We start from the raw sequence: 27,072 nt of genomic DNA on the forward strand, positions 1-27,072 counted from the left end.
GTTGGGCGGTACTAGGTTGCAGATAACCAATTAGTTTTTAAAATTTGATACTGATCGAAAACACAACACTCAAATTAAAATATTGCTGGAAATGTAACTATTCAACTAATACAACTTGTTTACAAAAATGTACTGTAGTTTTTTTTTTAAAAAATGAAATAAGTATATAAATATTAATATATAATGACTATTAATGATTAAAGTGAATAAAAGATATGCATCCTATCTGAACCAAGTAACACTCCAAATAACACATTTGGACATGATGTCCAAAATGAATAAAAAAAAAACATTTCAAATATCACAACAAAATTAGTCAGTGATGGGGTTTTTTATCTCGCCTCTAGAGGCCGCTCTCGTGCTGTATGATGACAGCGGACCCTTCTCAGCTGCTCCTGCACCAGACGCTACCAGTAAAAACTACCGGTGTGGATTTTTCCAATAACCGGTCGATCAGTCGACCTCTAATGAACAAGTCGTGCTTTTTAACCATTTATAGTTGTATTTAACGCTGTGGAATGTCCATGAGACATTATAGCAGCAATAAACAGTCGTTCCCTCACTGGCCTCACTTTTTTTACCCCCTTGACTCCCTGCCTCATGAAGTTTGAAGATAGTCATGTTCTTGAGAAACCAGAAAGTGCAAATGTCATCTGTCCTGAAGACCCCGTGAGGGAAAAGTGAAAGGCGTTAAACTGGCACTGGAGACTCCTTCCACAAATGATATACATAGCAGAAACCTTACAGAAAACTTCACCATATCAATAATTGTGTTTTTTTTTTTTTTATGTTACATAATACATCCGTAAGTTAAATGTACACACACACACACACTGTGATCTTTCTTTACTTTTCTGCCATTTGCTGCACCATGCCTCTGGCGGTCTGTAGAGAACAGCACACAGTGTTTTGGCTGAAAAACTAAAGGATTACAGAAAGTTCTGCTTTGTTGTTCCTGTCCTCTTTCCCAACTCTCGTCTTCATCATCAGGGTGGTTTGGAAGACGTGCCACACCCAAGCGAGCGTTTTTCTCACGTATAACTGTAACGAAATGTAGTGAGCCAGCTGCTCTTAGGGAACAGATCAAATTTCACACAGTTAAAATTTTTATGACACTTTTTTTTTTTTTTTTACCCGCATAAAATTCCACAGTTGGAGCTGAAGCGTGTGAAAGTGGTTTTAAAGCTAAGGTGTAATAAACGTGATGGTGGTGTCAGTGCTGTCTGTAGCTCTGTGCTGAAAACTTGCTGACTCCTACATATGGGTTTTATTTTTCTTTTTTTTTTCCTCTCTCTCTCTCTGCCTAGTCTTGTAACTTCATTTTATTTCTTCCTCTTTTTTTTCTGCTTTCCTGCCATCTCGCAGTTTTGGCCTGCTTTCCGTACTCCAGGTACCTTGTAGCAGATTTCGTGTCCGGGTTATCAGGTTGTTATTCGTAGTGGAACAAGTAGGTTTCAAAACCAGAACTAGTTTGAATTCCAGTAAAATAATGAGCTGTTTTGAGTGTTATACTTCCTGGGTTTCTCTTCACATCCCTAATGTGTGACTGCTCACCCTTTACATAATAAACAGCTTCAACACTTTCGAAAGAGCGCGAGTGTGTGTGTGTGTCACTATGTGTGACTGACTTCATTGATCTTCTCTAAATGGTGTCAGTGTTTGTCACTGTGTGAGGTCTCTGTGTTAACGTTTAGACAGAGCCATCAATATAGTCCAGTTTTATAGCTGCTTCTTGTATTAGTTCTTGTATCATCTGTGTCTCTGCCATGGCGTTTTTTCTTTTTTTTTTTTTTTAAAATGAGAATTTACATGCAGTACATAGTAGCAGCTCAGTCACAGGGACTTGTATGGTGTACGCTCCACATAATCTAAAGATAAAAATAATAATAAATCTTGCTTAACAGTTGATATTGTGAAGTGTTCTGTAAGGAGATGTTTCTCTAACGTTTATGGAATGAGTCTCCAGTATCAGGAAAGTGTTCGGGACAGAGGAGTTTACGCTTTCTGGTTTCTCAGTAAAATGACAAGCTGTGTGTTTAGGGAGGGAGAGAGGGAGAGAGAGACTGAGGGAACTACTGTTTAACGTAAGTTTAGAACAGGAACTAGGAACTTGTTCCAGATCATTAAATCACTAAAAAGCATGACGTGTTTGTTAATCATTTTAATTGTTGGCAAATCACAAGGATGTAGGCAGAATAATGGGCTTCAGACCTCGCTGTTACAATGAAAATAATACACGTGTTACTTCACACAGTGCTGAAACGAAACTTCAAGACTGCTCAGTTTCCGTAACTCTTCTTTTTGTTTTTTTTGTTTTTTTTTTTTACTACAGTACTATTACAGTATATGAGTATGCTTAAGGAGTGGAATGTGAATAAAACTTGCTTTAACAAGAAAAGGGTTATTTTGCTGATGAACACACACAAGTTTTTGAGATAAAGATCAGTCTGGTGATGTCAGCAGGTAATGAATACCTTAACTGGCTCGTCCCCCCTCCTGTCTCCTGCAGTGTTGTAAACAAATACATTTTTTTTCTTCCTCTTCACTTTCTGTAGGTGTGCAAACAGATATGGCTGGGCCTCTACGACGACAGAAGCTCGGCTGTGCCTGACTTCAGGGAACCGCAGAAAGTCAAAGAGTTCCTCCAGGAAAAATACGAGAAGAAGCGATGGTGAGCCAGATGGTTCATGACGTTTCTTATGTGCAGAGTTGAGGCTTTATAGTGATTTTACTGTATATACCAGTATACAGTGAGGGGAAAAATGTATTTGATCCCCTGCTGATTTTGTACGTTTGCCCACTGACAAAGAAATGATCATTCTATAATTTTAATGGTAGATTTATTTGAACAGTGAGAGACAGAATAACAACAAGAAAATCCAGAAAAACGCATGTCAAAAATGTTATATATTGATTTGCATTCTAATAAGGGAAATATGTATTTGACCCCTCTGCAAAACATGACTTAGTACTTGGTGGCAAAACCCTTGTTGGCAATCACAGAGGTCAGACGTTTCTTGTAGTTGGCCACCAGGTTTGCACACATCTCAGGAGGGATTTTGTCCCACTCCTCTTTGCAGATCTTCTCCAAGTCATTAAGGTTTCGAGGCTGACGTTTGGCGACTCGAACCTTCAGCTCCCTCCACAGATTTTCTATGGGATTAAGGTCTGGAGACTGGCTAGGTCACTCCAGGACCTTAATGTGCTTCTTCTTGAGCCACTCCTTTGTTGCCTTGGCCATGTGTTTTGGGTCATTGTCATGCTGGAATACCCATCCACGACCCATTTTCAATGCCCTGGCTGAGGGAAGGAGGTTCTCACCCAAGATTTGACGGTACATGGCCCCGTCCATCGTCCCTTTGATGCGGTGAAGTTGTCCTGTCCCCTTAGCAGAAAAACACCCCCAAAGCATAATGTTTCCACCTCCATGTTTGACGGTGGGGATGGTGTTCTTGGGGTCATAGGCAGCATTCCTCCTCCTACAAACACGGCGAGTTGAGTTGATGCCAAAGAGCTCCATTTTGGTCTCATCTGACCACAACACTTCCACCCAGTTGTCCTCTGAATCATTCAGATGTTCATTGGCAAACTTCAGACGGGCATGTATATGTGCTTTCTTGAGCAGGAGGACCTTGCGGGCGCTGCAGGATTTCAGTCCTTCATGGCGTAGTGTGTTACCAATTGTTTTCTTGGTGACTATGGTCCCAGCTGCCTTGAGATCATTGACAAGATCCTCCCGTGTAGTTCTGGGCTGATTCCTCACTGTTCTCATGATCATTGCAACTCCACGGGGTGAGATCTTGCATGGAGCCCCAGGCCGAGGGAGATTGACAGTTCTTTTGTGTTTCTTCCATTTGCGAATAATCGCACCAACTGTTGTCACCTTCTCACCAAGCTGCTTGGCAATGGTCTTGTAGCCCATTCCAGACTTGTGTAGGTCTACAGTCTTGTCCCTGACATCCTTGGAGAGCTCTTTGGTCTTGGCCATGGTGGAGAGTTTGGAATCTGATTGATTGATTGCTTCTGTGGACAGGTGTCTTTTACACAGGTAACAAACTGAGATTAGGAGCACTCCCTTTAAGAGTGTGCTCCTAATCTCAGCTCGTTACCTGTATAAAAGACACCTGGGAGCCAGAAATCTTTCTGATTGAGAGGGGGTCAAATACTTATTTCCCTCATTAAAATGCAAATCAATTTGTAACATTTTTGACATGCGTTTTTCTGGATTTTCTTGTTGTTATTCTGTCTCTCACTGTTCAAATAAATCTACCATTAAAATTATAGAATGATCATTTCTTTGTCAGTGGGCAAACGTACAAAATCAGCAGGGGATCAAATACTTTTTTCCCCTCACTGTATCATACAGAATCGTATATTGGGTATAATCCTACGAGAAACACAGTATACGGACCCCTGCAGTTTTTTTTTGTTTGTTTGTTTTTTTAATTATCATTATGATAACATAAAATGGATTGTGAACCTTCACCAAAGTCTGAGGTCTTGTACACACCCTATACTGGTTCTTCTACCTCTCTGGATTTGGCTGCATTCACTCTTCCTTCAATTCTAACCAGTCACCGCTGAAAACCACCCCCATAGCACGATGCTGCCACCACCATGATTCACTGTAGGGATGGTATTCATTCCTATGAATTGGGATGGAGCTCACACAGACCAGAGAATCTTTTTTCTTTTTTTGTCCTTATTTTCTCATAGTCCTACAATACATCTTTGATTCTTCATACTTCATATTTTAGCATCATGCTGGATTTTTTTTCTTCTCCCGTTGCTGTATCCCTTCCTGTATTCGTTTCTGCAGCTGTCAATACCCAAAGTCCATAATAAAGCAGACTCATGACTCTGCTTTACTCCTCATCATGATCATAATTATGATACCTCTTTAGCCACTCTCTCTTTAAGAATTTGCACCAGGTGTGATTTAAACGGATCCGAGATACCGGAATATCTTTGACATTATTCTGTCTTTTGCTCTCAGGTATATTCCTCCAGACCAAGCCAAGGTGGTAGCCTCGGTCCATGCCTCGATGTCGGGCTCCTCCGCCAGCAGCACGAGCAGCACTCCGGAAGTGCGGCCGCTGAAAACCCTACTGGGAGATTCAGCGCCTGCTCTACACCTGAGCAGAAACACACCCAGCCAGGTACGAACACAGCCCTCTGGGAGATGCATGACAACTGTGTATGGCTGTGTTTACACTGAGCTTACAACAAATGTCACTTAAATTGGTCATTTTAGCTCTTCCCAAGCCCCAAGCATTGGGAATGAATATGATCTGATTGAACATAACACTGGTTCATTTATATATAAAATGTCTTTGTTGTCCCTCCCTGTTTATTGTAATCTCCTGGCTCTGTCTGAATAGTTTTTTTTTGTTTGTTTGTTTTTGTTTGTTTGTTTTTTTTAAATACACCTGCGTGTTTTGTCCCTCTCAGTCCCCTGTAGTGTCACGTGTTCAGTTGAGCCATCAGGACAGGAAGTTCGATCTGCTCAGCGATCTGGGCGGAGACATCTTTGCCGCTCCGGTGTCACAGTCCGCGGGCAGCTCCGGCTTCGCCAACTTTGCCAATTTCAACAGCCATCCAGGTAAACTTTGTCTCCTGTAAGAGTATTTTGAGGGGAAAACAGGACTAACCTCGACATACACGAGAGAGAGCGAGAGCACTTGTAAGTCGAGAGAAACGTTCTGGACGGGTCCTGGAACACAACCTCCTCGTAGGAGTCACGGTTCTGTCAGAGCGTTGGTTATTTTATCGTGTGTTCTGTTTTACTGGAGATCCCGTGACTTTCAGTTCGTCGTTTCGTCTTTCATAACATCTCATGACGATTTGTGTGAGGTTTATTACACCATCTTCTTCCATCTCACATTTCTCATCCCATTTGTTTGTATGTGTGTGTGTGTTGTGTGTGTTGTGGCCTCCAGCAGCACAGAATGCTAACGCTAGCACAGATTTTGCGAATTTCGATGCGTTCGGGAGTTCTGCCGCCGCCACCGTGCCGAGTGCTGCTGCGTTTCCCTCTGCCCCACAAGCACCATTTCAGCCTGCACAAACAGGTACACACACACTGTTCATTTTCATGATCGTTCATCTGAACACTTATTTCCTCAATTTGGAGTTGTATTACCTGCAAACAGCTCCTCCTATACCTTCACAGGTACTCCACTAGGATACAGTTTGTCCAGGGTTCAAATTTGTTATCATGCCTTGCAACGCATGTGGTGGAAAAGTGTGTGTGTGTGTGTGTGTGTGTGTGTGTGTGTGTGCTGTTTTGTTGTATTTTTCATTCTCACCGACTTGTGAGAAACGAATAATCTGAAGAATGTTCTCCATCACCTGACACTGTCCCCGTTCCTTGTTTCACCGTGTCCTCCCCTACAGGTGGCTCAGCAGGACTGGCCAACGCCAACTTTGCCAACTTTGACAACTTCCCCAAGTCTTGCAGTGCCGACTTTGCCACGTACGGCTCCACCCAGGCCAACTGCTCTGGGGGTGGGGCTAAAGCAGATGGAGGAGCTGTACCTGCTGACAGGTACGCTGCTCTTGCTGACCTGGACAACATCTTCAGCTCTGGCAAAACTGACCAAGGTACTCCTCAATCACACACACACACACACACACACACACACCCCACACGAATCAAATACCACTCACTGTTTAACGGTGATGTTTGTTTTGGTTCTCTTGTAGGTTCGAGCTCGGCTCCTCCCTCTGCAGGTGTGGGTCCGCCCCCTCCTCAGGCAGCCATGTTGGGGGGCGATCGCTACGCTGCACTGGCTGTGCTAGACACCGGCTTCAGCATTCCAGCCCCCAGCAACAGCAGCTTTGGCGCTGTCACCAGTACCCCAGGGTAAATACCACCTGCTAAACCACACCCCGTACTGGTATATTCCGATAAGATTCTTTGCGTGTTTATGTGCCCGAGAACTGATATGCAGAACCGATATTTATTTATTGTTTTAAACACACACAAACACCACTAAACCGTTTTAACGTCCTCCTCGCAAACAAAACAACTTATTTATACACCAGTAAATAGAGAGGTCTGGAAGAGTGCAAAAAAAAAGTGCACTGTTACCAAAGGTTTTTTTTTATTTTATTTTTTTATGTATTTTATGTATTTATTTATTTTTAAATAAAAGCTTCGATGAGGTAAACAGATTACGTGACTGTGAGTTCGTCTATATTTCTTAGCGCTAACCTGCTTAATCTGCATATTAGGCATTTATGTAACATCTCATTTATGCATTAACGCTGTTATGGCGGTCCTGCATACAATTCTCAAAACGGCCACAAGATGGCGCCATTTATCGGTGGATCCGATATAGCAAAACCGATAACCCATTATGGAAAAACACATAAGTATCGGGGAAACTATGGGTAAAACCGGTGATTGTTCGGTCTCTAGAGAAGTTTATGCGCAAATCCCAGGAGATCAGCAGTTTCTGACCCAACTCATCCGGCTCCAACAACCGTGCTATGGTCAAAGTCGACGAAATCGTATTTTTCCTCGTTGTGATATTTGATGTGAAGCTCTTCACTTGTGTTTATAAGGCGTGCCTAATAAAGTGATCAGTTAGTCTATATTAACAAAAGCTGTTCTATCTGAAGGGCTTTGCTGATGAAATGTATTGTATTTTATGCCATTGTTTTTGCGGTTTAAAAAATGAGACCACGCCCAGGATACCCAAATACGCTACACATCTAGATATGTTGTTGTTACTCATCTTGTATTTCCCTTTCTCCCCCTTTAGGGCTGTGTTTGGAGCTCCTCCTGGAGTATCTGCACCACAACCTCAGCAGGCGGTGCTGCCCCAGGGCTTCGGAGGTAAACACTGACATGTCACCGTCTCTAAAACGCCTTGTATGCTACCACCTTCAAAGTTTGTAGTATCTCTGTTTTAATATTATGGATTTGTCCATTTGTTTAAATTGTGTATTGTGTATTCTGAGCCACCAGAGTAGACGAGAAGCACATGGTTGTTGTGGTTATTGTGGTTATTGTGGTTATTGTGTGTGTTCGTACATGCCGAGACCTTTCATTTCAGTTCGCCCTGCAGTATTCGCAATAAATACCGTTGTCATAGAGCCATCTCGAAAAGCCATACTGAAAACCAGGCCAACCAACATGATCATAAATGTTAGGATTATTTTTAATACCTGGATGTGAATCATTTGCACTCGGTGACTGCCTGAAGTCTGGAACCCATGGACATCACCAAATGCTCAAGGGAGTTTTCTCTCTTGAGATACATCTGCCTTCAGGAAACCCAGAGCAGGTGCCCTGTGACTCTTGACTAACGCACACGAGGAGGAGATAGTTCTTGTGGCGTATAATAGAGGTGCGGGGCTTCCAGTCCACCGCAACATTTGGTCAGCCTTTTGAGAAGACAAAGGCACCCCTCTTTACATAAAGGGGGGGGGGGGGGTCTTCTCAACCACCACTAGTGTGTAGCATCCACCTGGATGATGCGACGGCAGCCATAGTGCACCAGAACGCCCACCACACACCAGCTATTAGTGGAGAGGAGGGAGTGATGGTCAATTCAGAGATGGAGATTATTAGGAGGCCATGATAGAGAAGGGCCAATGGGGGAGTTTTGGCAGGGTTATACCCCTACTCTTTACCATAAAGTGTCCTGGGATTTATAATGGGATTTAGTCAGGACCTCGGTTTAACGTCTCATCCGGAAGACCGTGCTGTTTTCACAGTATAATGTCCCTATCACTATTCTGGGGCGTTAGGACCCACACACACGACAGGGTGAGCGCCCCCTGCTGGCCTCACTAATACTACTTCCAGCAGCAACCATAGTTTTCCCCTTGAGGTCAAACCAGGCAAGAACTGCAGGGAGTTATGGCTCTGGCACACCATTCGTGGAACAGCCTCTGCCTAAGGGCGTACTAAAGGCTCTTCTGTTCAGAAGTGTTTTCTTGGCTGCTTGGTCATTCCATGGTTGATTCATTCCAAGGGGTCAAACCCACAGGCACAGCATGACTGGAAATCTGCTTCATCTTTGGGTAACACATTGGGATGTCTAGTGTTCTCTATGACTCGATCTTCACGCTGATTACGTGGCACATTTTGGTGTTAAGGAGCTCTTTTCTAAGTTCCGTAGTGTCCGAGAGGAACGGCCTTCTCTTTGGTCAGCGTACATAGAGGCCACTCGGACACACAAAGCAGTATGCAGTGTAGCCTTTGGCCATCAGGGGCATGCATAGTGAAAACGCCTTAAACATCAGTGTTCTTGGCCAAGAAGACATGAAAATAGTCATCTAGCAGATCCAGCGACACGAAACAGCAAGAATTCCATTCTACACATTGAAAAGACAAGGAAGCTTGCTGAGCACAGCTTTTTGTTTTGATCCATGGGGTCTACCTAATGGTTCAACTATTAGGACGTTTTTGACCTGGAAGACTCCCCCTAGACACACCTGTGGAGATTGCATCTCTGATGAGAAACATTCAGGATGACTAGTTAGAGGGTTCCATCATCAAGTTCAGCTGGGAAAGACGGCTAAAAGAGGAAAAGAATTAGAGAACAGTGACGTATGTGATGGATAATAAGGCTAGGAAAGCTAACCGCTGAAAGGCGTTCACAAAGCGTCCGCGGCGTATAAAAATACTCACGCTTGGATGAGTTGCTGTATTGTGGACGTATGATCTAACTTGTATAATAAAGTAAAAAGAAAATGACATAGTTGTATAGTATTTCTAAATACTTAATGTTATGCATCACATGGTTGGAAGGTCTTGGAATGCATGCACACATGCACAAGAAGGTATTTTAAGTGATTGTCAACGTCCTCAATGTCTTTTTTTTTTTTTCTTTCTTTTTTTTTCCTGTCTGTTAAGGCCCATCAACGAATCCCTTTGTATCGACTGGTATACCACAAGCTGCTCCGCCCTCAAATCCATTTCAGGCCAATGGGAGACCAGCAGCAGGTAAGATCGGATTCCTGGATGGGATTTTCTCTCTTACTCGAGGAAAGACAAAATGTTTAATCTAGTTCTGTTTTTATATATATATAATATAATATAATGTATAATACTGTCTGAGCGCACACTCACAACCAGACCACGTGTCCATGTGAAGGGGTAGCTTGAGTAGGACAGCAGTAGCTCTGGGTGTTCTCAGTTATTCAGGCCACCAGAAGGCATTGCAGGAAACTGCACTGGGTCACACATATATGTCTATATATATATACACATTACAAAATTCAGTATATTTAATTTTCACAATTCAGGATATTTATTAGTAGTATTAGTGTGTGCAATACAGAGTCAGATGTGTCTGTCTGTGTTTTTGCCGTGTGGTACAGAGCTCTCAGGAGTTTTTCAGGCCCAAGGCTACCCTGCAGCTTATTTCGGTATGGTCTTCCTCTTTCCCAGTCTGCATCCTGAGTGCTGAGCTACTGATCTTTTGATTTTTGGCCTGAAGCATCCCGCTACTGTGTGCTCGTACCTCAATAATACACACAACAGTCCTTGGCATATAAGTGTATGAGCAACTCCAGAGTCATTGCAGAATTTTCTAAATCATGCAGTAACCATGAATACAAAACCTTCATTATTAGAAACAAAAGCTTATCCACTACTGTTATATGTTAATACATAAAATATGTGTGGAAGCCTGGGAAAACTTTTTTTTCTTTCTTCATGTGTTTATTCTACTGTGTGTCTGTTTGCCTTTTGCATGAATATCAATCACAATTTCAATTCTGCTCACCCCCAAAAGTGAGAAGAGAGACAGACTTCATTTGAAATTCCACTGAAAGATGCCCCAACTACTTCTACATTTATAACCTAATCAACTAATAAAACATTACTGTAAAATAGGGAAGAATTCAAAATTTACACAGAGAACCGAGTTTTCACTTCGTCACCACTTCACTCGAGTATTCACACTAACTCCAGTGGAGACGGGACCGCCGATTAATTCAGTCACTTCTGATTTGTTGGCTAAGTTTATAATTTGTGTCTTTTATTTGGTCATATAAGTGTTCTTAAATCTTTCCCTGTTGTTGTATGTACAGTGTGTGTAAACGCTCTAATGTTTTCAAATCATGTAAGTCTAAAATCGTGATGAAACTCTGAAGAAAAAAATCACAAAGTAGTGAGGATTTGGGCGTCTTTATGCAGACTGATCAGTAGAGGTCGACCGATCGATCGTTTTTTGCCGATTAATCGCACCGTTAACTGATCGCTGGAACTGTCTGTTATTGACAAAAATCCACAGCGATAGTTTTTCCCCATCCTGTGGGAAGCTGAGAAGAGTCCGCCCTCATTATACAGTACGAGACCGGCCTCTAGAGGCGAAATAAAAACCATCGCTGACTAATTTTGTCACATTATTTGAAGTGTTTTTTGATTCAATTTGGACGTCTCTATTTTTGTTTATTTGGAAAAAAGTGTTACGTTTTGCTTCAGTTTTGATGCGCATCTTTTATTTGCTTTAATATTTTTTTAGTTAATATATATATTAATATTTATATACTTGTTTCATTAAAAAAAAAGTACAGCACATTTTCATGGTACAGTCAGTACTGTTTATTTTTTGTAATAAAGTTCAGCAATATTTTAATTGGAGTGTTATGTTGTCATTCAGTATCAGTTTTTAAAACTATCGCATGATTAATCGGTTATCGGTAAAATCCAGTCACGCTCGACCTCTAGCAATTACATTTACCACATTTGTTCAACTCTACTCGGTGCTACTTGGACATGATTTTCGCAAACAGAAAGCCAACGACAGTTTAGAAAGCAGCCTCAATAAAAACAATTCCACACCATTTTGCTTAGTACAAATAGAAATGATAAAATATATTAAGGCTGAAAAACGTCCCCCCCCCCGTCATTTTTCCAGAAATCAGCCACAGTGACATCCGATGGGTTTTCCCAGACCACCTCACATATACGTTTTTAACGGGGATTTTCCACATTCAGCCGACAGAAGACATTTGATTTATTTTTATTTCCCCATGTTTCTGAAAGTCTAGGTCAGCAATAAATAAATACATAGGAAAAAATGCAATCTGCTCTGGTTTAGCGAAAACAAACTCCTTCATGCTGCACGATGTCCACTTAGCTGAAGTCAGACACCCATTAGGGCTGGTTTTCCACAGATTATACCTAACTATAGATTCTAGACGAACCTTTCCCATATTAATCACTCTACACGTGTACAGAATTGGGATTAACCTGACTGGAAAACCAGCCTGTGGTGTGTTAATGCAGTGTGTATACAGACTGCTGCGGAACACGGAAATGATCAAAATGACTGGGATACTGGATGTTTGATGCAGTGTCTTCTAGATGTGGCATGTTCTGTGTGTGATGATTGTTCTCTGTTGTCACAGCCTCGTTCGGTCCCGGCTCTATGAGCATGCCTGCTGGCTTTAGTAACACGCCTGCCTACAACCTCCCCACAAGCTTCAGCGGAAACTTCCAGCAGGCCTTTCCTGGGCAGGGCTTCCCTCAGCCGCAGGCCTACGCTCAGCAACCTAATGGTACAGAGGGGGAATCTGGTTTTGCTATTATCATTATTATTATTATCATCATCAACGGTAGTAGTAGTAAAACTTTGTGTGTGTAGGTGGAGGTTTTGCTGCATTTGGTCAAGGCAAAGCTGCTGTAGCTCAATTTGGACAGAACATGGCAGCACCTGGAGTCACTAATAACCCATTTTTGGTGTGTACTGCTTTTAATCATTGCTTATGCTTACTATATTTACTGTTTTTACTACTGAGTAGACAACCTGCAGTACTTGGATACTGTGTGGTGGTGGTGTATGCCTAAATTATCCTCAGTTATGGATTTTTATCGTGTCTGTGTGTGTCTTCAGGCCGGAGCACCAGTGGCACAGTACCCTGCAGGAAGTTCCTCCACGAACCCTTTCTTATAGCACCCCCACTCTGAACAACCCCCTGGCGGCGTGAGACACTTGCTCGCACCTCTTGCACTGTTTTGTTATTCCAAGTAGCTTTAAAGACATGTTTCTAAAGACTTTTTTTATCATGTTAGTACAAATGACAACGTTGCACCTAACAAAGGGTGTCATGTAAGACGACGATCCGTCTGTAAACAACCGAAAACACAAAACAAGGTATCGGGGTGCCTACAGGAAGGGGCTCGTTTCCTTCTTTCCTTTGCTGAATCTGTGAAATTTTCCGGCCTGGGAATAATGATCCGTTTGAGCTAAGTTATTTCAAAGTGGTCCTGTGCATTTTAATGCTGCGCTCCTGTACACATCTATTTTCTCAGAAAGGGGCAGAAATTTAGCTCGTGTGCATATCAGTATTTATATCTTAATCTCACACGTTCACATACACAAAACTTCAACTTCCTGTCTGTCAGAACGATCTGCTTAATGCCCGTACACTTAAAGGATGACTAGAGGAGAGAAAGAGAGGGAGAGTGCGAGAGACTCTACCAAAGAAGAGCATCTCTGCAATCTTTGCTATTTTTTTTTTTTCTTTTTTTTTTTCTTTTCATATTTTTCATCATCTTACTCGGTGGCTGTAAGGAGTTTCAGACTGGCATCACTCCCAGACTCTCACCTGGACAGGTGCTATACAGAGACTCCTAAACTCATACCACTTAAGTCAAATGTTACATGAATTTAAGTTAATGTATGTACGTGTGTTTGTGTGTGTGTGCGCGCGTGCGTGTGTATGTGTATAAACATACATATATAAATATATATATTAAAATTAATTTTAATTAAGAAACACCATAGTGCATTTCTTTTTACTCTGCTGGGGATCGAACCTCGACACACCTGTCCTCTCAGCTACAGGTGAGTCTGAAACGTAAAGCTCTCGCACAAATATTTGCTAGTTTTTTTAAACGTGCGTATTTTTAGTTGAATTTGCATGAATGTTTTATTTTTTTAATTTTTTTTGTGGTCTGTCGGTTAATCGATGAATGAATAAATGTGTTTGAGTTCCCAACATTTGAAGGCATGTAAAGTGAAAACTTCTGCGTTGGTTAAATATGAAAGACGGGACAGAAGCAGGGGAGGTGAAGGGTCCAGCGCTGGTAAGAAAGTCGCACGTGTGCTCTTTAATATAATGAATATTTTTCAGCATGAATTAGCAGCACTTTACTGTACGATCGCACACCTGGAAAAATGTCACTAGTCCAGATGTTGGCCAGAGTCTGAGGTTGTCTTTTGTGTTTCTTCATACATATAACATTATAATTATACACTAATCCTGTCTGAGCAGTAAAGCATAGAATGCATATGATGACTAGTCCACGCTTGTTTATTTGACAGCTCTAATAAGAACCAATAATAATCTGAGAATGATTCTGATTATGCTGGGAGCTTTAGGAACTATATTTTTATCTACTGAACAATTTTTTTGTGATGCTTATTAATTATAAATGGACACACCGAATAGCCGAGATGTTTTTTTGTGTTTCTATAATATAAATATAAACTCATGACCCTTAATGGATGAGCGTGACAGTAGGCAGTTAAATGAGAGGAGAGTGAAGACTTTAATTAAACGCCAGCAACTGCATGCGATATTCGAACAGATGCACGATTAAAAGATCCTTCAGTTTAAATAAGGGCTATTTAATATTGCTCAGAAATGTAGTGATCAATTGTGCATCTCCTTTAACTTTCAGATGAGGGTTTTTTTTGTTTTGTTTTTTTTTAACTGTGGTACAAATCAGGGCTTTCTTCTTCGTCTGCTTCCTCCTCTTCCACCATAATTGTGAGTTACTGCGACCTACTGCGTACAAATGTCAAAACTTTCCCCCTCCATTGTCTGAAGCACTGTTCACATCGGGACGATTTTCACAGCGCGATAAAACTGTCCATTTAATGCCCCAGTGGCTGTTCATGAGTATGTTCACACCCAGGCGTAAAACACATGGCGTCAAAAGTTCCTGCCATACTTTAAAAAAAAAAAAAAAAAAAAAAACACGTACGCTAGTGTGTGCTCTCTCACACGTACGCACAGCCTTGCAAAGTATACTCCATTGGATGTGTGCGTACGCATGCGGTCGACGCATGCGCATTACGACAACTTGCACTACTCCTCCTGGCCTGCAAGAGTCAGTACAGAGCAGTAAAGCAGGTCTGTTGGTAGGAAGGACGACAACGAAGAAGAATCACAACAACACGAATTACAATGCTTGGGCGATCTCTTGCCCCAATTAGTACCCATACACAAATCCTTATACTCTTTAAGGCTGGAATTATACAAATGCGGGTACTTTCTAACCTGCACTCGTTTCCGTCTCTTCCGTTTATGTAATTTTTCTTCAACTACCTTGACAATCAACGGACCTAGGTCCCACTTGCCACCTTGTGGAAGAACTAAAAAGTACAAAACAATTAAATGCGCATGCGCGGGTAGATAAATCGGACTGCGCGTGCTCTTCTGATGACGAAATATGCGTCACACGTACTGTAAGCTGTTCTTAGTGTAAGTAAAAAGTGAAGTATACTTTCTGCTTAAAGCCCTGTTCACGCAGGGACGGTTTCGTACTCAGTGAGAGTTCACACCCAGGCATAAAACGCGCGCCGTCAAAGCGTCAAATTGTTTTAATGTCGAGGGGTATGTTTTGGGAAAAAAAGGTTTTTTTTTGTTTGTTTTTTTACGCGCTGCGTCGAAAACTGGCTGACCAATGAGATAAACACAAAAGTACGACTTGGAATAAAACTGTCTTACACACGAAGAAGAAGCCGAAGCCAGCACCCACCATTTTAGTGTGTATAAGTGACCCGAAATAAAATGCTCACTTCTAATAAATCCTTCTGCCTGCACACACAAACAAGCGGTCCTTTCACCAGACTCACAATTACACGCGTAATACTATACAAGTGTATTTATGATGATGTGGCTATTTTTTGACGACACTGAAATGTAAGCATATATTCTAAATGATCCATTTAAGTCTTTCAGTGTTTTGTTTTGTTTTTTTTGTTTTGTTTTTTTTTTACACTAAATAGCATTGTTTGTTTCTTTGTCTCTTCCCTGAAATATGCAAATGATAATGCGCTGATTGATAGTCCATTGTATTTATTTTATCCTGGCATGTATATGCATACAAGTCTTCTTCACTTCTTATTCGAATTGGTAAGTACCCCGTTATTGAGTCGCTGTATTATCATATTGACCACAAAAAAAAGACTATTTACAGTCAATCTGAGTCTTCCCATAACTATGTGAATGCTATTGTTGTGACTTTTAAAAAGTGTGAACGGCTTAAAGAGCTAAATACTGGCGCTCTTCTTCTGCTCAGTGATTAAGCGGGTGTCAGAAACGGAAAGTTGTACAGCGCCACCTTGTGTACGGGAGTATTATTGCGTTTCAATAATGCGCCATCTACTGTCAGGGAGTGAATTTACACTTTCATTCAGCGCGTCGCTCGTGTTTAGCTCCTGTTTGTGAACACAAAAAACGAGCTGCGAAAAACGGACCGGTGTGAACAGGCCCTTAAGGCTCTATCACACCGAACCCGAAACGATTGATCGCCTTCAGCTAATTAAGCCTTCCTCTTAAAACATCTTAGGGAGTTTTTCCTTGCCACCGTCGCCACTCAGTGGCTTGCTCAGTTGGGATAGATCCGCACCTTTAATGTCTGTATGCCGTGTTGATATTTCTGTAAAGCTGCTTTGAGACAATGTCTATTGTAAAAAGCGCTTTACAAATAAATAAAATTGAATTGAAATTGAAAATTAATTCACGCTTGCCCGATAGGTGGCGCTGACAGAGCATGTATTTTACGTCTGCACACTAAGTGGCACAACCCTCTGATCGTCCTGTCGTCTTTCACCACTGAGAAGAAGAATCACGTAAACGTTGGCACAGAGAACCACAACACAAACTGTTAAGAAGCACAGTAACTAACGTTTTCTTATTTTATGCGGATTCTACTCAGAAAGGGAGGCAGAAAGTTTGTGTTTTCTGAACAGCGCGATCGAGCTGCTTTAGTCTGAATTAAATAATGTGAAATATAATGCAGTAACACAGTAGTGGGATAAAACCTGAGTTTAATGCCCAAAGACCAGCCCAGTTTTATCCTGGTGGAAGAAGTTTGATAAATGAAGTGACAGTTCAGTTCTTAATATCTGTTATATTTATTACTGACATGTTTCAACAAGAATATAAAGATTAATAACACATTACAACATACTGAGTATTGTTTTCTGCTACAAAAAGTCCAACTGGAACATTATGTGGAAAATGCTTGTTTGCATTCAAACAAATGTGCAGTATTTCAGTAAGAAATGTGATCAATTCTGCATCTTTAACTTTCAGTTGAGTTTTTTTCTTAATTAATTTGAATCAGGATTGACTTTCTTCTTCTTCTTCTTCTTCTTCTTCTTCTTCTTCTTCTTCCTAGTTGTCTTCCTCCTCCAACCTCATTGTGTATTACTGCCAGATACTGTGTACAAAAGTCAAAACTTTCCCCCTCCATTGTCTAAATCCACTGGTTCTAACCAGGGTCCAGGAATCAGAGCCAGGGGTTTGATTGAGTAACAGCCCCTGAAATCACATGTCAGCACTATCAGTTATAAATTATACTTATTATGGAGTTCTTATATTTATTCGCTGCTTTGAATAGTAACTTGAATTGAATGTGTTTCAACCTCAATAACTCAAAAAAAAAAAAAAAAAAAAAAAAAAAAACCAAGTGGGCCTATAAATAATATCAACTTGAGTGGAAAGCTCAAGAATATAAAGTTCTGTGGCTCCAGTAACTAGACAAACGATTGTTGTATGTGTTCAAATAATATTCATTAGATAAAATCTGCACAGAGGGGGTCTGTGGAAGGTTAAAGGGGTCTGTGGCTACAAAACATTTGGGATCCCCTGGTTTAAACCTCTTCATCAACCCTTTATCCAATGGAAATGGAAATGGTGATATAATATGACAATAGACTGTTTTTAAATCCAGGATGCTTTGCTCAGAGCGGAAGACGACACTTTAAATGTAAAAACTGGTCCATGACAAGGTTCCATCCTGCAAAGCTGATCTGTTAACTTCTGTTTGAGAAAGTTTGAACCAGCTTGATGGAGAATATTGTTTTTCATTAGTGAAGTCCATGCCTCATAACTCAGGCCCAAGGAGGAACATAAAGTACTAATTGTGATTTTTCTGTTGATGATTACATAATTTTTTCTTGAACTTGATCTGCGGGAAAATGTGCCATTTAATTAAAATAATTAAAGTTAATTTGTTTGAGATTACATTTACATGTATACATTTAGCAGACGCTTTTATCCAAAGCGACTTACAAATAAGAAAATACCAGCGAAGCGATATCAAGCAGAGAACAGTACAAGTAGTGCTACTATACAAGATCCATTAATTGAGTTCCAGAAGAAGCAAAGTGCCAGAGTAAGAGTTTTGTTGTTGTTGTTGTTGTTGTTTTTTAAATAGGGGTTGGTTAGGTGTTCATATGTTACCCAAATATGTTTCCCAAAGCCAGAATATTCAGATATTAAACAAAATAGTTTAGTGTCATATCTGTAATTTGTTTATTTGCTACGAAGGAAAAAAAAAATCCAGGTTGAGTGTGTGCTGATTCCATCATTTTTGCCAGGCTTTGTACAAATGTCTTCATCCCATCCAGCTGTATAGCAGTTTAAAAGGATAACGATTGCTAAGTGACCAACAATTTGGCTTCCACTAATATTAAAGCTATCAAAACCCTAGAACACACATTATACCGCAGTTTTGACATTTACGCATAATCTTTTTGATGTTTATTTACTTTAACACGTTTCATTGTTCTTGTGCTCCCCCTGGCGTTTGTTAGTAGTATTGTGTATTATTATTTTTTAGTTTATTTATTCATTTGTTTTTCTCTATAGTTATGTCTTTTCTTTATTAACCGCGATGTTTGTATCATCTTAAATTGCAAGTAAAATAAATAAATAAATAACAACATAAAACTACGCATATTGAGAAAAATCCCACATTTCCGCGACGCTGAGACACCGGAAGTTATCCTATGTTGTTCCAGAGCGTTTACATTATATTTTAAACATGCCTGTATTCGGAAAATCCCGCCTCTCTGTTCTGTGATTGGTTAATCGTGTGACATGTTACGCGCTTGCATTGGCTAGCAGTTCATATCGTCGCTGTTGATTCGCGGATAAACCGCTAAAACAGAGAAGCCGGATGTGTAAAAATACGGGTAGGAAAATAATTCCAGCATGGCGGTTCAAGAAAAGCTCTAAGCTAGACAAACTAGCAGTGGGATAATGTGGCCGAGTGCGAGTAATTACCATTACTGTTTCTATATGTAGTAGTGGCGGTGTGTGTATGTGTATATGTGTGTTTATACGAGTTGGTGGTTTCTTTTTCCTCAGGTTAAGGACACGGTGGATTTCTGAGAATTAGCGGTGGAAAGACACGGAGGTCTGAGATGTGTCAGGATTCACAGTGACGGATTAAACCTCCTGAAGATGTCCAGCACGGTGTGAAGAACTGCTTTGAGAACGGCTCAGGGACGCAGGATGGCGGCTGTGAGTGCAGTAGATCTCCGTTTATCTGAGACTCGGAAACACACACAATCCGTGTGTTTACACTTCAACCTGTGCACTCACATCACACACACACGCCACGATAATCATGTGCTGAAAATGTATAGCCATTACACTTCTGCAAGAAAATATCATTCAAGATGATATTTAACTCCTCCTCAAGTGTGACGTCTTTCCAAATGATCACCTCTAATCTAAAGATGCCTAATAAGCCCTATTCAAACGGCACTAGTTTCTCAGCGTGATGTTTTTCGGGTTCCTGATTTAAGGTTGTCTCTCAGATGAACACAGGTAAAGGTGGGACTGTGAGGTGGAGGCCGCAGCCGTGGCAGGACGCTGATGGTGGTGGTGGAGAGCCTCTCTCGGACAGCGACTCGGAAGAAGAGGATTTTCCAGATGACACGACTACTCCCCTAGGAGAGTACATTACTCAGGGTGAGACACTAACTGTACTCCACTATACTAGCAAAAGTTTACGGATACCTGACCGTCACACGCATATGTGCTTGAACATGCTGTTCTAATGCACTCCACTATCTTCTGGGAAGGCTTTGCACTAGATTTTGGGGCATGGCCATGGGTATTTGTGTTCATTCAGCTACAAGAGAGTTAATGAGGTTGAGGTCAGGCGCTGACGTTGACGTGAGGAGGCTCCGGTTCCAGTTCATCCCAAATGTGATGAGTGAGTAGGGTTGAGGTCAGGGCTCTGTGCAGGACACTTGAGATCTTCTACCTTCTTCCAAACTTCACACACCACGTCTTCACGGAGCTCGCACTTTTTGTGCACTGTGTCTCGTGCTGGAACAGGTTTGGGCCTCTTGGCTCCAGTGAAGGGAAAATTTTTTTAACGCAACAGTGTACACAGACGTTCCATTCAACTGGGTGATTGTTATGGGTGCACATACTTTTGGTCATATAGTGTAGTTTGGTACTGCAGATTATATAGACTCATCGCTGTGTGTACTTTTTTTACTTTATAACACAGCGCTCTTGAATTCTCCAATCCGATTGGTCGGGATAACGTTTCTGTGTGCGAATAGTAATACTTTATCTTTATTATGGCAACAGCTCATTCACAGAGACTCGAATCTAAACCTAATGAATATAATTTGGTGTTATTTATCAAAGAAAAAAATGCATATCGGCGTTTAACGTTTATGGAATGAGTCTCCAGTGTCAGTGCTTTGACTTACACAACCCTAGCATTGATTATTTTCCCATTACTGCACACCCCGAATAATTACTATATTCCTTACACAATACAAGCGTCTAGTTCACGTAGGTCTGTGTTGTCTAGTTCCGTATGTATGCCATGTGATGAGCTCCAGATGTGTATCATTATGATAGCATGAATTCTCTCACAGTCTCTGTTTTCTCTCCCAGGCTTAAAGCAGCTACTTGATGCTCAGCAGTTGTGTGACGTCACCCTTTTAGTCGAGGGAAAGAAGTTCATGTGCCACAGGTGCGTCTCCTAAAACCTGTATGCAGTCACTGTTCATAGTCTGAGACCCTGGTATAAACACCGTCTTATCTTAAGGGGGTCATGTGACGCTTTTGCATGTTTTCCTTCTCCTTTAATGCATAATGTACGTGTTTGTGAATGTACACAGATCTGCAAAGCTCACAATCGCCCACAAAATGTCTGTTTTAAAATGCAATGTAATGTTTAAAAATGTATATTAAATACCAAACATATATTTCTAGCAGGATTTTAGTCAACTAATACTACTACAGAACTCTTAACGAGGCTTAATTACACCGTATTATAACAGTACTGACGTTTATCAGATCATTTCTCACACTGCATGAGAATATTAATAAGTCTCGGTGAAATAACGCACAGCGAGGGTATGTTATTCGGTGCGTTTTTTTACACAGGGCGAATCAGTTTTTGGTGTGTGGAATCGACTCCAAAGCGAATCGTTTTTCAGTGCCTGGTGAATCGACTCTTATTTGGGATCGACTTGAGCGTGACCGGACAGGATGCCGGTTGGACGATTTCACCAGCGAGAAAATCTCTTCTTCTTTTTTTTAACGCGCACGCTTCATCGAGTCGTTATACGAAGTCTCGACTTTTAAGTGCAAAGTAGCATGGGATAATATTTTGTGATCACAGGAACGGTTGATAAATACGACTATAGACGTGTGATCCGGCTGGAAAACCGGATAAAGATTGCCAACTCGAGACACGGCGGTTTATAAACATGAAACGAATGATGACCAATCGAAACATTAACTGACGTGAAAACACAAGCGATGTCGTTAAAAAGTTCTGAAGGAAGTGACGTAGCACGCTTTCATAAACACGGTCTAAATAATCCATAATGAAGCTGTTTTTATTTATTGAGTTTTGTCGGTTAGTAGTTGCAGCCTGAATCTTCACCGGTGTAGTGTTGTTTTTAATTTGTTCGTTGCAGAGTTCTCTTGGCTGCGGTCAGCCCGTACTTCCGTGCCATGTTCACCAGCCCCTTGGTAGAGTCTCGGCTCACCGAGATCCGCCTGGAGGAGGTGACGCCTTCGGTCATGGAGACGGTTATCCAGTTCGTGTACACGGGGGAAGCGGGGCTCTGCCTCGACACGGCAGAGGACTTGTTTGTGGCAGCCAACCGTCTTCAAGTCATGCCCTTGCAGAATCTTTGTTCAAGGTAACAGATGAACGTACTTCACCCGTTCTTCCTCTTTTAGATGAACGTAATCGCTGTCTGTTTTTCCAGAAGTCTGAGTAGTTAGGTTGAGTATTTGGTTTGGTTTAGTTTCACGCTGCACATAGGTAAACGAATGTGGTAGGTTTACCTGATAAGATTCTGTATCTTTTATGTTTGTGTACCGTAGCACAAAACATCAAAAACTGTCTGCACAATTAGTGAAGAAAAATACATTTCTGTTCCTTTAGGTTCCTCTTTGAACACCTTTCTGTGGAGAATTGTTTGGGTATGTACTCTCTGGCACGCTCGCATCACGACCAGCTCTTGCTCAGAGCCTCTTTGAGGCTGGTGGCTCAGCATTTCCCTCGAGTGGCACGCCAGCGAGACTTTCTCCTGTTGGACCCGGGCACCGTGGGAAGCCTCCTGGAGTCGGACCGGCTCGGGGTGGAGTCCGAGACGGAGGTGTACGACGCGGCGCGGCGCTGGGCTGAGCACCGACCCGCTGAACGCTACGTGCACATGCCTGCTCTGCTTCGTCACTTGCGCCCGGGTCTGCTGGCCCCCGAGGAGAGCAGGCGGCTCAACAAAGAGCTCGGGCCGAGGGCGGGCACCGAGGCCATGGGAGGTCCGCTGAGGCCTCGTGAGGGCATGCTCGAGAAGAAGATTGTTTGCGTGGATCTTAAGCCCAGGGAAGATGAGGCTTTACGAGAGAGCGATTACACGGTGGATTGTTTTGACCCACGAACGGGCAAGTGGGAGAAACTTTCAGCCCTGGGCTCTTTGCTGTGTCCAGGCTGCACGGCTGTCGGTGGCCGGCTCTTTGTAGCCGGTGGCATTTTAAGAACGGGCCAAGTTTCGGCGTCGATGCACGAGTATGACGTGGTGCTGGACCGATGGATATCGCGGCCATCCATGGAGCAGCCGCGTGCCATGTTCGGCCTCCTTGGCTCAGGGAACTTTCTCTACGCCCTGGGTGGCTGCAACCGATCAGTCCTTCTTGACACTTGTGAAACGTTCGACCTCACCACGTTAACGTGGGCACCGGGTCCACGTCTGCCGTTGCCGCTACGCTCTTTTGCCTGCTCCACACTCCGAGGCCGACTGTACTTGCTCGGAGGCGCCACGTTGGAGCAGAACAGGGCTATGGTGCATGCCGGTGTGCTCATCTACCACACCGGTACAAGGACCTGGAATCGCATCGGGCTTGATTCCGGTGCCACCTGCCTGGCTGGAGGAGTAGCAGTACGTGGAGGAGTGTGCGCGGTGGGCGGGTACATGCGCGATGCTGCTAAATTTCTGGACGGCAATTACACCCATTTGGAACCGCTTGACGCCACCGGGCGAGTCCTGTTTTTCCGAGAAGGACGAGCGATGGGGACTGACCGGGACGTCATGGCCGGAGTAGAGCGAATCGGAGGTGGCGGTAGTGACCGCGCTCCCAGTCCAGTTGTTTTTCCAGGTCTGCCACGGCGCATAGCTGCCGCAGGCGTCGCGAGATGGAAGCGCAGGATTTACGTGTTGGGTGGTGAGAACGGCTCACGCTTTTACGACAGCGTGTACTGCTGGAAGCCTGGCTGGCGAAGCTGGGTCCAGAGACGTGAGAAACTACCAGGAGATACAGGCGGAGTGAGCCAGTTTGGGTGCACCACTCTAAAGTTCCCCAAAAAACACATCTTGGCACGCATTAGAACAGCCCTGGAGAAGCAGGGGAAGGAAAAGAGACGGAAACGAAAAACGGAGGACGTGCCAAGAAGCCGGCCAACCAGAAGGGCAAATCAGAAAGTGTGATTTTTATTTAAGAAACACGTTTGGGACTCATCCCTTTCAGTCTTGTTGAATTTTCATCACCAATACCCTTTATGTTTTGTCTTCCCAAGAAACGAGCGTCACGTCGACAGCTGATGCTTCTGTTGTTTTGAAGGCTCCTTTATCTCACTGCTACATGTTCGAATGCAAATTTAAGATTGAATGCTGGAAACCGTGAAGCATGTTAAGCCTAGGACATTACTGAAATGTCTCTTGAATGTATATAATAGCAACAAGAAATACCAAGCCCGCTGAAATCCTACACATGAACTACACGAAAAACAGAATGACTCCACTCCACGGAATAAAAACAGGCAATAAGTTAGGTCTAATGCCCTATTCAGACCGTATTAGTTTCTCAGATTAGCACTCGTTCACCTTGAATGAACCTGGAAGACGACATTTACAAATATAATATAAGCCTTCCTTTCTTTTGCCATTTAATGGCATCGTAGCTTAAATAGTTTGTATTGAAATTATGACTGACTTTATACAGCAATGAGACAAATTACAATCCCACACAAAGCCCTGTAAATATTGTGTACAGCAAGAGACGTCTCGTCACGCGCGGCCACCTTTTTGAATTTATTTAAACCCGACTCCCCGTGTAAAACTAATGCGGCCTGAATAGGGCTTAAGCGTCTAAATCCAAAATCGTTCCTTTTAAATTTAAACTGAATAGTGCATCATCTGCTAATGAAAAATGAATTTAATCTAACTTTTTGTATATCTTTTTATTTGTTTTCAAAATGTAAACTTTACTGCAGCGCTTAACATCAACCTTTATTTTGTTGTGAGCACATTGAGGTCAATAGCCATCTTTTAAAAAAAAAAAAAAATCGAATGGAAAAGAAAACGGATGATTTCAGTTAAATGTATTTTAATGTTTTCCTGTAAAGAGGGAACACTTGATTTTCAAGCATACATGATTGAGAGAAGTTTCATTCACCTGCAACACAGTATTTTACAGTATCTGCCACTAATGTAAGGTTTATCTGAGCCTTTTATTGTATCGGGTCTGTTTACAACTCTGTTTTGACTTTTTGCCTTAATGTTGTGTCTTTTAATTTAGTGTAGTGTAGCTGCAAGTAACGATTATCTTCATAAACGATTAGTTGGCCGATTATTTTTTCAATTAATCGAATGAGTGAAAACTTTCGGGTTAGTAAAAAACTAATGTGTTCCATTTGAGACGATATCACCTTTCTAAAATTCATACACTAGAGCAGTGGTTCTCAACCTTTTGTGAGCTCTGGACCCCGAGCATCTTTCAAGCAATCCACAAGGACCCCCTCACTCCACAACAATTATAGGTTATATATTAAACGGTCATTTCTATATATGTTGCTTTATTTTATTAATATTTAACATTAATAATATTAACATTGGACATTTAAAATTGAATCAAAACATTTCACGATTTTATTTTTTACATTTTCTTATTGGTGTGACATTTAATTTGACTCTCTGAATTATCCTTTGTTTATCTTATCCATCAGTGCGACACCTGAACTTCTCTACCACTCACAGGTTTTTGCGAATGATCATTTCATTTGTAAATAAATTTTAAAATAAATCCAGCAATGAACGATTGTGATATTTATGAATACACGCAAATAACAAAATTGATTAATTTTAAAACATCTCACTTTAATGTTTTGATCCAAATAACTTATATATTATTCAATCAATATATTATAATATATGTATACATATATATAATTATAATATATTGATTGTTTGAATTATATATATATATATATATATATGTATGTATGTATATATATATATATATATATATATATATATATATATATATATATATATATATATATATATATATATATATATATAAAATTTCAAACATTTTTAAAACTTTCTCACAGACCCCCTGCAATTACACCACTGACCACTAGGGGTCCGCGGATCCCCGGTGCATAGTGTAAGTGTACAGTACTTCATTTTGGACACAACTTTAGTACTTACTGTCCGAAGTGTTTTCGGAACAGAAGTAACGTAAGGAGTAAACGTACCGCGCGCAGACCAACTAATTGATAATGAGATACGTTGACAACGACTTTCATGATCAATTATTATCGATTTTATCGATTAGTTGTTGCAGCTGTAATTTAGTGTACGCATCAGGAGCACAACCAAGGACGGATTCCTCTCCGTATCTAAAACACATTTACACGTTAACCTTATTTTCAGTTTTAGTTTAAAGAACAATGCCAGTAACATGTACGGCACAAACTGTATAGGCGCCTAAATATTTACTGAAACCATCCAATGCTCTGAGAGAAGCATAATCCCTTCCCTGTACCTTGTCAGTAAACGTTCTCTTCGTCTGCTTTTATTAAATACATCAACCTCAACAGTGCCGAGTGAATTATGATGCGTCTCCTATAAATGTACAGTCCCCTCTGAAACTATTGGAACGGCAAGGCCGGTTCACGTGTTTGAGCTCTTCATTCGGGCTTGGATTCAGTTCATTCAAGACGAATTCGAGACGATAGATCAGGTATTCGGCTTTCGTTTCCTCATATTTACATCTAGATGTGTTAAACAACTTGGAACACGGCGCCTTTGGTGGAAGACCACCCAATTTTTAGGTGAGCAAAAGTATAAGAACAGAGTCTTCAAGTAAATGACACTTAATATTTGGTTGTATATCCATTGCTTGTAATAACTGCATCAATCCTGCGACTCACTGACACCAAACTGTTGGTTTCTTCTTCTGTGAAGCTTTTCAGGACTTGTCCAGTCTAAAACCTTCCACTTTTGCCCCGATGAAGTCCTGTGGACATTCCAAATTGTTGTACTGGGTTCAGACAAAATGTTTTCTAAACCTTTTTAAGTTGTTTAACACGTCAATATGTAAATATCAGGAAATTAAATCTGAAATTCTGATCTATTGTCTAAGCTTGATCTTTTGATCTCAAACCCAAATTTCTTTAGTGTAGAGCCAAAACAAAAGAACTGGCTTTGATTTCATGGTTTCTACAGTCTCCTCCAAATGTAATGGAACAGCAAAGTCTGAACCAAAGTCTGACTTCATGTGTCATCTTCTTGTGTATATGAACATAAC

At 41.5% G+C, this 27,072-nt stretch overlaps 2 protein-coding genes across 8 annotated transcripts in view; both read left to right on the top strand.

Moving 5' to 3' along the window:
- agfg1a (ArfGAP with FG repeats 1a) overlaps window positions 1–13,746 on the top strand; it is a 23,701-nt gene extending 9,955 nt beyond the window's left edge. For 2 of the 5 annotated variants that reach the window (XM_053647002.1, XM_053647007.1), the window contains exons 3-12: window positions 2,556–2,671; window positions 4,997–5,159; window positions 5,452–5,602; window positions 5,940–6,071; window positions 6,397–6,603; window positions 6,706–6,865; window positions 7,770–7,843; window positions 9,872–9,961; window positions 12,376–12,525; window positions 12,612–13,746. In XM_053647002.1, coding sequence (XP_053502977.1) covers window positions 2,556–2,671; window positions 4,997–5,159; window positions 5,452–5,602; window positions 5,940–6,071; window positions 6,397–6,603; window positions 6,706–6,865; window positions 7,770–7,843; window positions 9,872–9,961; window positions 12,376–12,525; window positions 12,612–12,814 — 1,446 coding nt within the window. In that variant the 3' untranslated portion in view covers window positions 12,815–13,746. The remainder of the gene's footprint in view (window positions 1–2,555; window positions 2,672–4,996; window positions 5,160–5,451; window positions 5,603–5,939; window positions 6,072–6,396; window positions 6,604–6,705; window positions 6,866–7,769; window positions 7,844–9,871; window positions 9,962–12,375; window positions 12,526–12,611) is intronic. The other 3 variants (XM_053647005.1, XM_053647006.1, XM_053647004.1) reach the window with 3 other exon arrangements.
- Window positions 13,747–18,775: 5,029 nt separating this feature from the next.
- On the top strand, window positions 18,776–25,646 carry si:dkey-260j18.2 (uncharacterized protein LOC325231 homolog). 3 transcript variants are annotated; one of them, XM_053646996.1, is made up of 6 exons: window positions 18,776–19,267; window positions 19,360–19,515; window positions 19,815–19,968; window positions 20,917–20,995; window positions 21,951–22,178; window positions 22,427–25,646. In XM_053646996.1, the coding sequence occupies exons 2-6, from the start codon at window positions 19,507–19,509 to the stop codon at window positions 23,964–23,966; spliced, it is 2,010 nt and encodes a 669-aa protein (XP_053502971.1). In that variant the 5' UTR covers window positions 18,776–19,267; window positions 19,360–19,506; the 3' UTR covers window positions 23,967–25,646. The 3 variants fall into 3 exon arrangements, with proteins under 3 accessions (XP_053502971.1, XP_053502973.1, XP_053502972.1); XM_053646998.1 differs by having other exon boundaries at window positions 18,776–19,261; XM_053646997.1 differs by having other exon boundaries at window positions 18,776–19,515.
- The last annotated feature ends 1,426 nt before the right edge of the window (window positions 25,647–27,072 follow it).

The sequence above is a fragment of the Ictalurus furcatus genome, chromosome 17 (assembly GCF_023375685.1).
Source record: "Ictalurus furcatus strain D&B chromosome 17, Billie_1.0, whole genome shotgun sequence".
Classification (NCBI taxonomy): Eukaryota; Metazoa; Chordata; class Actinopteri; order Siluriformes; family Ictaluridae; genus Ictalurus; species Ictalurus furcatus.